Source organism: Gavia stellata, chromosome 10 (genome assembly GCF_030936135.1).
Source record: "Gavia stellata isolate bGavSte3 chromosome 10, bGavSte3.hap2, whole genome shotgun sequence".
NCBI classification, from domain to species: Eukaryota; Metazoa; Chordata; class Aves; order Gaviiformes; family Gaviidae; genus Gavia; species Gavia stellata.
In genome coordinates this window covers 20,481,490-20,493,969 of record NC_082603.1, presented here as the reverse complement: position 1 = coordinate 20,493,969, position 12,480 = coordinate 20,481,490, and the positions used below count along the sequence as shown (strand labels likewise).

The 12,480-nt window shown below is 37.4% G+C and overlaps 1 protein-coding gene across 2 annotated transcripts in view; it reads left to right on the top strand.

Moving 5' to 3' along the window:
- Positions 1-12,480, top strand: part of PRKACB (protein kinase cAMP-activated catalytic subunit beta) — a 73,337-nt gene that overhangs the window by 36,615 nt on the left and 24,242 nt on the right. The window contains exon 1 of one of the 2 annotated variants that reach the window (XM_009821961.2): positions 431-617. The exons of the other annotated variant lie outside the window; for it this stretch is intronic. Coding sequence (XP_009820263.2) covers positions 431-617 — 187 coding nt within the window. Of the gene's footprint in view, positions 1-430; positions 618-12,480 lie in introns of those variants that run through there. 2 annotated transcript variants of the gene reach the window in all.

Below are 12,480 nucleotides of genomic sequence, written 5' to 3'. Positions count from 1 at the left end.
CATCTTAATAACAGGGGAGGAACTGCAGAATAGTCACTTTTCTTCCTTCATGCATGGTTGTGGTAAATTAAAAGTAAAATATCTGCTTTCTGATCTTTACTTCTGAACAAGTTGTTTACAGTATTTTAACAGAAAATGTATATTTAAATATAAAATATGTGATGCATTAAAAAGCTGTGAAGACACATGCTAGAGCAATTAGTGCTTTTTTTTAAAAAAAGAACACTTTTCGATTGACATGAAGAGGCTTTTAGCCATATAAACCAGTACATTATAGGGCTTTTCTTAACAGGAAGTAGAAGAGAGTAGTGGTTAGAAAACACAGCATACAGGAAGCTTGACACATGCGTAGCTCCTAGTGGCTCTGGGTTGTCCAGCTCCCTTTAGATATTTTCTCTTTTGCTTTTGTAAAAGTCGCTGTTGTGTATAGATGGCAGCTCAGAAGGAGGTGCCTTGTAACCAGTGCACAGGGACAGCCACAGCGCTGCAGAGACTGGAAGGTTTTGCTAATCGCCTTTTCCATAGGCATTCGAAGAGCGGTGCGCATGAACAGAGAGCGGCTCTGGAATATGAGAGCCAACATTGCTCTGAACTTGCGGTCCTATGGGACAAATCAAGTAAGTAGGGTTTTTTGGGGGGTTTTTGTAGATATTCACTCTTCAGTTTCCCTAGCAAGTGAAGAACTTGCATATTTGTAATCGAATACGAACACTGATCTGTGATAAGTTCCAGGGGTAATTTTACAATTCATTATCTAATGGTATTAATTTGAAGAACAGCATATTGCATCAGGCAGGGAGAGGTGGGGGGCTGGTTCATGGACTGGGGCTGGCAGGACAATTTATCCCTCATCCCTTCTTTTCTCTTCAAGCACAGTTGACTTGTTTTGGCAAGCCCCCACTCCAATTTTTACTTCTAAATTACTTCCTTTATTTTCAAATTAAATCAGCTAGTTCAGCAGAAATAGAAAACTCTAATATTAAAGATTGTAATGTTTAAACTTTGGAATAGGCAGACATTGCTGCATAGATTAAACTTCTAATTATAGGGCTTTTATCATTCATTGGTTTGTTTTATGGGATATGTACATCAGAACATTATACAGTGGTAAACTATAAAATTGTGTTTGGTTTTAACTATTACATATTAATTTAGTGTGGGAATGCTGACTATCATTAGCTTTAATTTCTTAATTAGTGAACAGTTCACAGTATTATTTGTATGGATTAAAACTTCATGATTGCATTTTGGGTAATAAAAGTGAGAGATTTAAAGAAATATCACAATCTAAGTAAATTGGCATTTGATTTTCATTTTTTTCTTTTAAAGCCATGTGTTACTTTGCAAAGCAGTTATTGTCTCTGTGGTTAAATGCTCATTTTAAAATGTTGCGATATGGTAATTGATGATCATTTTCTACCATATTTCAGATTCATTGATGGATTTGAGATAGCACAATTATTTCAGTTGAAAATAGGCCTTATTGGAAATGCTCAGCATCACAGTGTTACCATGAAGAAAATCAGTGTTTATACATCTCCCTGCTTGCAATTTAAAATACTGTATGAGTAGGGAGTGAATCTGTTCTCAAAGGATAAGCAGTAAACATGGAAACAAAAAGGTGTTAATGCATTGACCTAAAATAGATTAAATGTAGGTCTCCTAAATGAGATGGGAAAGGATTGACTAGTTTTGTTGGGAAGATAAATGATGAAAGTGCATAAATTGGAGCTTCCACTTCTCAAAAATATTTTCAGCTTGGTAAAAATAGATGCATACTTCTGTTTATGTAGAAGCACTTTTTAATGTAAATAGCTATTTGAAAAAATAACACTGAAGCATTTTTATTTATATAATGTGAAGAAAAAAATGTTATTGACCTACTGACACTTACAAATTGTGACCTGTTTGTGTACAAGTCTCTACTACCTTCCACCCCCCCCCCCCCCCCACTTTAAGGCAGACTTCCTTGTATGACATGCTTGATGAGGAAATGGACTGTCGTGTCTCTTGATAAACATGGTGAAAATGGCTGTTCGGCGAATGCTGTTTTAAGTCATAATTAAGCCGAGTAGTTGCATGCAATTTTTCTAAGCCAGAGTTACTGAGCTGGTAGCTGAATAGTGGTTGATGATGTAGCTTTGGTTTCAGGGTGAAATTCTGAATCTTTATCCTGAACCTTTACTTTCAATTTGTAGATTATTTTAAAAAAACAATTAAAAAAATACTGTAGGTACACATAGTCTACATTTCAAGATTCTCATTTCACTACCACTGTAGCTGAAGGAGTGATAGAGAAGATAGGGAGTACAGTGGAGGGACCATTTCTGTCTACTACTGACTCCTAGTTATATCATTAGAAAAATACATCATCTGTGAAAATTCTTTGTGAAAAATGAAAGAGAAACAGTTTTGCGATTTTGGGGGGGGGTTTTGTGTTTTTTTAACCCGAGAGTTCAATGTCATAGAATTGCGTAAGATCACTGAATTCAGGTTGTAGATTAATTTCACAGAAAGTTTAATGAATAAGCAGTGTTTTAGAAACATACTGGTGCTTGTCTTGTAAGGATATTTGAACGTTCTCAACTGTTCTGCCCATATCGCTGCAACTTATGAAATGTTGGTGTAAGGTTTTGGTGAAGCTACATAACAGGCAGTTAACGTAAATTACTCTTGAAGTTCAAGGCAAAAGCACTCTTTAATTTCTGAAAAAAGTTTGGAAAGTGACTTCTCAGTATTTTTGTTGGTTTAGGTTTGAGGTAGAATCCGTTCGAAAAGAAAGTTAATATATTTATACCTTCTGCTGTAATGAAATACTGTAAAAGGTCTGTTTCTAAGTATGTCCTTTTACAAGCTGTTACTGCCGAAGCTAGGGGTTTGCTGACGGGGAGGGAGCTGCTGCTTGTTGGGTGGACTTCTTGATTGTGTTGCCAGTTGTCTAGTGTCGTGGGTGTGAGGAATTTACCATGTGGTCTATGGCCTTAGGGGTTTTTCAGTGGTTGATTTTGAAATTTAACGTCTTTGCTTCATTGTTTTGGTATGTAAAACAATTTTTCTAATGTGCCTTGGCTTCTTAGTTGATGCGTGAAACAAATGAATATGTTTTGTAAAATCCTCAGAACCCAGTAGGGCGGAGGTGGCTCAGGGCACGGTGGGCCTTGGAATCTGTTTTAAAAAGCTGACTGAGCGCACGTGTGATTGTACGGCCTGAACCAGGTCAGTTGTGCTGTGCAGCCAAAGGATGAAAGGGATATGATGGTAGTCATCAGAAGGATGTATTTCATTCGTAGTTCAGACATCTTGACCACTTGCAGCCATATGGAACCTATGTTCTGATTTTCGTTTTGTTTTCTTAGTTGCTTGTTCCTCTTTGGAAGATTGAAATGGGAAGGGAAGGGAGAATGAGGCTACTTGGTTTTGAACGTAGAGACAGTAAGATCAGTGTGAATCTTTTATTCTTGAACTGATAACAATTATTGTCCAAATCTATGCATTATAAGAGAACACATTAACAACTTGGATAGCTGAAATGGTGAGGAGAGTCACCACTATTGAATCTTTCTGTCATCTTCATGGTCTCTACATTGCAAGTGGAAGTGGATGGGTGGTGAATAGTCAAAGGAATATTATTTGGTCTCTAACTGATTCAAAATAATATCAATATACTTTCAAATCATACGGAATGTCTTACAGACATTTAGCCTAATAATTACTATATATATATGTAGAGAAAAATACATGCAAAATGTGAAATAACATCCAGTGCACATTGTGTGAATTGATTAAAGCTTTAGAATAACTACTAGTTGGGTACAAGTCAACAGATAATTCTGGTCTAAGGTTGCCATGGAAACAACCAGTGCTTGATATAATTGAGAACATCTTAAAACCTCCTGGTGTTTGCATGCTTTTTTCCCCCTGCCATTTTGAGTTGCTTTAGCATGAATAGGTAGCATTGGTCAGAACAGAAGTAGTTAATGAGTAAAACCAAATATCTGTGTCCTGAATATTGATTTTGGTTTACTACTGGTATTTTGTGCTTCATAGTTTTTTGCATCACAAGGAGCTCGTAAGGAAGAACAGCTCTCTGGATTCTGTGTGCTCTCTCTTTCCAGTTAGTGTATAAGTGTGTTTAGAGATTGAAGCACTGATTTTGTAGAGATTAACATATTTCATCAACTGTTGGATTAATATTAGGAGCAATATGTTTCTGAAAACTAGCTTTTCAGCATGAATGGTAAGTCTTTTCTATTGCCTTTGACACTATTTTTTTGTTCCGTCTTTGTAATCAGGAAAAATCTACCAGGTTTCCCTTTCTTGTCTGCATAGCTGCATTGACTACTGATCTCTTTGTTTTTATAATGGACTCATTGTGAGTTTCTATTAAAAATTGCTAGTCTTAAATATCTGCAGTTTTTATTAAACATTTTGCTTTGCATAACTGGTATTTAGTATTTGAAATTCTGTTTTAAAGCTTTCTTTTAGAAATAACTGTTCCAAATCATTAAATAAGGCACAGAATCTGATTTGGAAAATTTTGTAATTGAATGATGTGTGTGTCAGTTCACTTAATTTTCTGTGCCACTCATAATAAATTGTTTTATCTGAATTGATACAAAAGAGAGACCTTCTGAAATTATTGTAATAATCATCTGAAAATTCTGAACTGGCTTTTGTTGTTTTTCATCTGAACCAGCTTATTCTTCTATGATTTTTATTCTTTCTAAATGATGGGATAGCAGAATAGTTGAGGTCATTCATGGAAGTAGGGGAGGGGAGTCTCATTTGATATGAGATCTTGTAATAGATCCAGTAAACTTATCAGGCAGGTATTTGCTTTCCAAAACCACTGTAACTGCTTCTTATACGGTACTTTGAATTTAATGGAATTATGAAGTACTTTATTCTTAGTTAGAATATATTGAAAGTTGTATCTAAATATATAAACTCTGTACATTTATTTCCTTAGAAGCAGATATCCTTTGAAAATTTTTTGCAAAAAGCCCAAATATATTAGTTTCTGAAATTATGCCTTTTTGTTTCAAGCAGATAGTCTGGAGCTTTGTAAAAATTACTTAAAAGGGTTAGAGATTGCTTGAAAAGAAAAAACAGTTAATCATGTATATGGGGTTTGTGTGTGTATGTCTCTGCGTGGTTTTGCTTTATCCTACAAATTTAAAGGACCATTTTTACGAAGGTTTCACTTTTGTACATGGCATGAGATAAAGAGTAGGAGGAGTCATCCCACTGCCTTATCTCATACCAGCTTATATATACACTTATCTCATACAAATGTGTTGAGGTCATCTTCCCTGAAACGAAAAGTGTGGCTGTCGTTTCCTCGGTATACAAAGTACGACAATATACCAATGTCAAAACTGGTACTGATATAGGACAAGATTTCAGAACTTTGTGCATACATTATGGAGATCTATGTTACAGTATCATGGCTGTTCAAGTAAACCTAAATGCGGGCTGTCCCCGAAAGAGGTGGCCCAGCCTCCCTTGTGTGCTCCCCGCACTCCTGCGGGGATGGTGCCAGGCGGGACCCCAGTGGAGGCTCCGGTGGGGAGCTGGTGCGGCCTCACGGGCTCACAGCCGGCCTCTGCTCCTGCCACAGGGATGCGGCAGCAGCCCGACCTCCCTCCCCACCACCGCCTGCCCCTGATCAGTCTCTCTGGAAAGTGAGGGTGAAACTGCAGCCTCGCTGTGCTTCCTCAGCATCATGCAGCTGCCTTCGTCTACTGATGGAGAGGTCTCTCGTTGGGTCAGAGAGTCTCTGCTTTTCGCTGGTTACTAGGCTGGGTTTTCCATTGCCTTTTTCTCTTAGAGTTAGGCTGTAGCTTCCACAGGAATTAAGGTTTGTGGAAACCAGCTCTATGAATTTTGAATTTTGCTGCTTGGGGGATGGGTTTTTTTTGGTATTCTGTTATGATTGCATCATTTTAAGGGAATAAGTTTCTTACAAACTAGGTGAAGAAGAGGTTACAGGTGTTTTGTTTTGTTGTTTGGTTGGGGTTTTTCTTTCTGGGTGGGGTGGTTGTTTTGTTTTCTTCTCTTTTCCCTGGGGCTTTATTCTGCAATTTGCATGTGTAGATTTAATTCATCTTGACATCCAGGTTCACAGTTCCATTAAAAACAGAAGTAAATAGCTGCAACTTTTACAAAGTGTCAGTTCCCAAGCAAACAGATCTATAAATGAGAAGTCTAATTTTGACAAGGGAAGGGTGACTATCTCCTGCTCCATTAAGTGAAGATTATATTAAGTCTTCACTGTAAACATTTCCCCATTTAAACCACTTCTGCTTTTCAGTGCACCTTTGTGGCTGTCTTCACTACAGCAGTGTTACATTACACCCTGTCAGTGTATAAAATCAGATGCTCTCCTTGTGGAAGATTGCCAAGATGCAAGTGAAACCTTGATGAAAAAGTGATATATTTTTTTAAATTGCAAGTACAATTGGCTTTTTTTTTTTTTAGGAGAGCTGCAGTTATATAATTTTTTTTTTTCTGGAAAGACTTGAAAGAGGGAAAAACTGGTTTTCTGTTTCTTTGGTTTAGGGTTTTTGTTTTGAACAGAAGAACATTCTTGAACAGATAAAACTGAAAGGCCAAGTAACTTTAATAGCCCCAGCTCCCAGTTCTGAAAGGTGCTACTCTGCTCGATCTTCTGTTTCACTAGGAATAGGCTTAATACTCCCAAGTAGCACCAAGTACCTGATGGGGTTAGTACTTTCAAATACTGCAAATAGAGGTAATTGCTGATATAGAAATTTACACTCCTAAGATAGTAGTTACCAAATGCGTGTGGAGACAGATGGAGCGGTATGAGGAAAGAGTATGAGCAATGCTGATAGACTCTGCTGAATTATTGTCCAGCTTTGTGTGCACTGGAGGAGTGTGTCAGGAGTGAGGGTGAAGAGAGGTAGTGTAACTGTCTTAGTTATGTGCATTGGGAACATCTTTTAAGGGCAAGGGACAACAAGTAGCAACTAATTATTCCCACTGCTGAATAGACTATAGAAAATGGAGGGATGCCATGGAATGCCCAGGTGCCAGAACTATACATCTTCCTATATGCGTCTCATGGGACTAATGGTTTCTTCCTTTCAAAAATTCCCCAATGTTACCCATTACCCTCTGACAGCGGACTAGGATAATCTCTTAGGTGTTGACTTGGATTCATGTTTTGTTCTGATTCTTGTACAAAATACTTGAAAAAACAAAAGACAACACAAGAGTTGCTGCATTGACGTAGTTCTTAAAATTCATCCATACAGTGAACAGTCCCTCAGGGTGCTTGGTTTGGGGTATAAGCAAAAAGTGAGTTTAATAAAACTGAGGTTTCTTCCAAAGGAAAGGGTATTTGGTATGTTGTAATTTTGCATGTCTTGAACTGTGACTTAGTCTAGTCCCTGTTGTTACATTTCTTATGTATATTTTGTTCCTCGGTTTTTAGTTTACATCTCAAATTGTTTATATAATTCTTGTTGCTGGTTCCTCTAAGAGTTGCTGCCAGTACTGCTGTTGCAGGCCAAATTTCGCAACAGGAGTTTCCCAGCTTTAATTGTTGAGGTTCTTATGGGCAGTTTTGTAACTTCAATAATGTTTTTGATGTTTTCCTTTATTCATTCTAGTTGCTGACAGGTACTCCAGTCCATTAAGAATTCTTATGGTTTAGTTTTTTCATTTAAATTTTTTTGCAGGATTTGCAACTCAATTCTGCGCGAGTTTTATGCCTGTGTTTCATCCAAATAAGCACTGACTTTAACCAGTTTCTCTCTGAAGTCCCATTATCAGGATGGGTAGTAAACACTCTTACCTACTTTTTGCCTGCCCCAATCCTGAGACAAACAAAAACTTGTTCACTCAATGTGTTGAATTGTGAAATGTGTTTATTTACATAAGACTTCCTGATCCAGGAAGTCAGTCTCTCTGCTATTTTAAGGTTATAAATGAACTTCTCCTGCTTGACTAGTTACTGCAGGCAACCCTTTCCTGTAAATATGGAAAGTGTGTTCTGTGGGAGATATGTCAGTATAGCGATGTGTCAGAATCTCAAATCTTGCGAAGAGATGAAGAGCTATTTTGCTGATTTACCCTGACAGCTGTGAAGATGTGTCTCACTGATCCTAGTGCACGTATATGAGAATTTGTGTGGTTTTGCTAATGCGAGGGCTGGGACAAAGTAGTTTTGTGGGAAGCGGACTTAGACACGAGTGCAGTTAAACAAAGATTGCCGTATCCACTATTATTTTGATGCCTTGCATGAAATACTTGAAAAAAGAAAAAGCAACACAAGAGCAACACAAGTAACTTGTAAAATGCATCCATAGAGTGAACAGCCCCTGCAGCTGTTTAGTTTTGAATATAAGGAAGAGTTGAATTTGGTAAAACTTGAGTTACTTCTAAAGAAAAGGGTATTTGTGCATGAGTGTATCTAGCGTTATGAGAGGCATTGTCTGCTTGGAGGGAATTTATTAGTCAATATGCAGATCAGATCAACTACCTGCAGATTTTTGCTTACTGTTTCTAATAACGTAACCCTAGAACATACTCCCAGTGGTAGCTGCCCAGTAACATGTTATCCTCTTCAGTCACTGAACTTTTACAAAGAGGGAAGGTGGGGCAGTAATCTGGAGAGGAAAGTTGGTGCTGGCCAGTATCTTACAGTGCAGAGGGGTGGATAGCTTAACCTAGAGGAAAACTGCAGCAGATACCATAAACGTTTTGCTTTGTAAGTTGTTTTGACTGTAAGAGGAAAATCTGAATATTTTGTATATTTGTATTTAACTACTAGAATTGACTAACAACCTTTACTCAAGAATGTAATACCTTTAGAAGATATTTTATAGTAGTGCCCTAAAAAATTTTGTTCTTGGATCTCATTCTTAAAATGTTGGTTGTTTTGTGGGTTTTGGGGGTGGTTCCCCCCACATGGTAACCATGGAAATATATGCACTGCAGAAACAGAAATGTTTGAATTTTCAGGTTTTGCACAGTTTTCAATTTTCTTTGTAAAGTAATACTTGTTATATTTCACATGGGAAGGCGGTCTTTTACGCTATAGGTCCTGTGGTAGTTGCAACATTTCAGATTACTTGCTGGATAAAGTTGAGCTACAACTATAGACGGTGGTACTGCACATGAAGCTTAATTCCTAATTGCTCACAAAGCACATCAGTGTATGATAATTGAGGATTTTACGTGCTAACGCTTCTTCACGTAACCTTTTGTGTATGAACTAATTTTATATGTAGGGAGTGTTAAGTGCTGCATTTGAAAGTAATTGTATTAAACTTGCAAGTATTAATTTAAAATTTTAAGTTAATAAAATTAACTTATATAATAGAATAATTGAAGATTAATAACTTAGAATTATTGCTCAGAAGCCTTTTCAGTAGTCCAATGCTGTACTTTCATGGTCATGTTACACTAGCACAAACCAGTATTCCTTCAGAAAACGAGCAGTTCTATCTTGCCCCACATATTTGCCCTTCTCCACCCCACTTGTGCCCTCCCTCACCCCAGGAGAAGCATTTATGTGATGAAAAGAACGGGGAGCTGCTTTGTATGAAAATTCATGTCCCTTGTCCTCCCCTGCCTTCTGTCCATTACTTTCTAATCTGGCCTAATTCCCTGACCTGGCTTGGCAGTCAGCCACAAGGATGCTTTTGGTCTTTCAAGGAAGGTCATGATAGAAAGGCAGGAACGAGTGACTCTGGAAGGACAGGACTGGGGTTTTTTGTATTTATACCAGCCCATACTGAACACTTCACTGCCACCTAACAAACCAAACTGCTATTTCTTGGACTTTTAAGCCTGAAAGCATGTGGATTGTTGCAAGAGAGGAAGCAGATTTACAAATGTGTTGTCTCCGGTAGTCTAGAATAATTCTCTTCAATGAACACTTCAGGGGCAGGGAGAAGGTATGAGAGAGACTCCTTTCCTTAAGCCAAAGCTTAGTTTTAACATATTCCAGAACTACCTGGATGCCAGTTCTAACTGGTCATTTTAGAGGAGCGGAGCAAAAAAAACCAACTCTAACAGCAAAAGGTTCTTAATAATGCTTTAATTTGAAAGGAAAGCTTGGGCAAGAAAGAGCGGTGCCACCCTGAAGGACCAAAAGACCCGAAGGAATGGAACAGCTCTCACCCACCAGGAATCTGCGAGAGACTTTAGGTCATGTCCCATGCTTGGATGTTAGATAAGGTATTCCGTTTGTCTGCGTTGAGGAAGTCTTGTATATAATCAATAATTTAGGATTTGAATAATAAATCCCAGCTTGGTTCATAGGTTTTGGTTGTTTGTTTTGGGTTTCTTGGTAGAGAGGAAGAGAGGCTTTCAGTGTAACTGGGAAATGTAGCATTTATTTGTTTGTGTCTTGAGGGAGGAGTTACTTTTTTAAATGAAGTGTATTCGTTTATAAGTTTTGATGAGCATTGGGTCTGGATTTTCTTTTAAATTAAGAACGCAGGTTTTTTCTCATCTATGGGTTTTTTGGTTGGAAAATGATTGAATCGGGACGTATATGCATGTACAACTGATGAGCAGAGCTAGTACAAGACTTGATTGTATTTGTGACTGAATGAATTTACTGATTTACATTATACATTTGGGTTTTTTAAACAAAATTTCAGGGATTCACATTTTAAGTGACTTGATGTTAGTTGGGTTTGGTTCTGTCTCCTTGGAGTAGTCTATGTTACGTTGTACTTTTGGCATTAGCAGGGTTTGCTGCCTCTGTTTGGACCAGTACTTTGTGATTTAAGAAAAAGAATAAGGAGGAAAGACTGAAAATTGGATTTGGAAATAAAATTGATTTTATTATCTCTTAATAAAAATAGAAGAAGGAAGAAGAAAGTCAATCTGACTGTGGCAGTTGTGTGCAGTAGAATATCTACTGCTCAAAATTCAACAGAAGATAGGTATTATCTCTGATAGCTGAAAACCCAGCTCCTGTTTTGGTTTGTCTAAATCTGTCACATCTCTTATGCAGGCTGCTGCTGTCTAGACAGCCAAGTAAAGAGGGGAAAATTAAGTAAGACTTCAGGTTTGTTTAATTTACAGCTTAAAATTACAGCCTGTAGTACTGAAAATTAAGGGGGAAAAAAACCAGAAGAAAAGTTGGGTTCTTTATAGAGCTCTTAACTGTTGCAAATTTGCTTTTATAAGACTGACAAAATACTGTCTAACTCAAGACTTCAAAATCACGGACAGGATTACAATAAGATTTTGCTTGCATTCCAGATTTTGAGTTGTAATGGACAAGAACAATTTCTATTTTACAATTGCTGCACATCGTAAATTAATTCTGAATGTGCTCCCCCAAAGATCAGATTCTAGTGCTGTCTTCTGGTCTTCAGGCACTGCAGCTGTAATTGCTCTTAGTTTACTGTTTATCCTGTTCCTCTCCCTTTTTCTCCATGGTTTTTCCATGCCCTTCGCTTCTCCATTTCTTACCAGTCCTTCCCAGTATTCCAGAGAAGTGTTTACAGTGTGCAGTTAGATTAATTAATAGCGCTTCCATTTTAATAGCAACCTTGTATGCAGTTAATAACTCTTCTGTGATCCTTCATTTACTTAGAACTTTTGGGGTTTGTATTCCAGCAAATGAGCTCTTTCAGAACTGCTCTGTATGTTTGGGGTTTTTTTAACTGAAGTTTCTTATCCATTGCAGCTGGGTAAGTTAGCTTTTACGTTTTAACGTAATTAATGTTTAAACAGCAATATAAGATCAAAACCTTGCTCTCAAAGTAAAAAATGGGATAAATGAGGTATCAAATTGAAGCAGCGTTTATTAATCCAGCCTTTGTGACTTTGCATCTCTTAGAGCAGAAACAAGACAAAATTCTCGCTGGTCAGATTTTCATAAGAGAGCCAGTAAGTGTGTCTCACCGCAATGTTAAGACAAGATTGACTTGCCCTCTGCCAGGCTTATATCACATCGGACTTTTTTTCCCCACTGTTTTCATATTGTGAGAAGCAAAGTGTTTTGTTCTTGTTGACACGTCTGTTTCAATGATACCATTTTAGTTTGTGTTTTGAAGAGTTTCCCAGCTATTAAAATGTTAACTAGTGCTCATGCTACTTCCTTTGAGTGTATTAACACTTAGTTGTGTTTCTTTTCAAAAACTTGCCAGGGTAGAATTAGCTTGCTGTAAGCCTTGTGATATTATTCCTGCTAATCAAAACAGAAATTTAAAGATATTTAAGACAACAGGTTAATGGTGGGACTTAGAACTTGAATCGTACGCATCTCACTTGCTTCTGAAATGTGGTACCATAACCACGGGATTCACTGAGGCATCTATATACATCTCGACAACATTTAAGGCTATAAATACTGTTTTTATAGAAATTAAATACACACATGCATTTATCAGAATCTCTTCATACATATTTATTTTTCCACTACATGAAATTTGGAGATTTAATTAAATAGCCCATTTAATTCCAGATTTCAAGTGATTATATTAC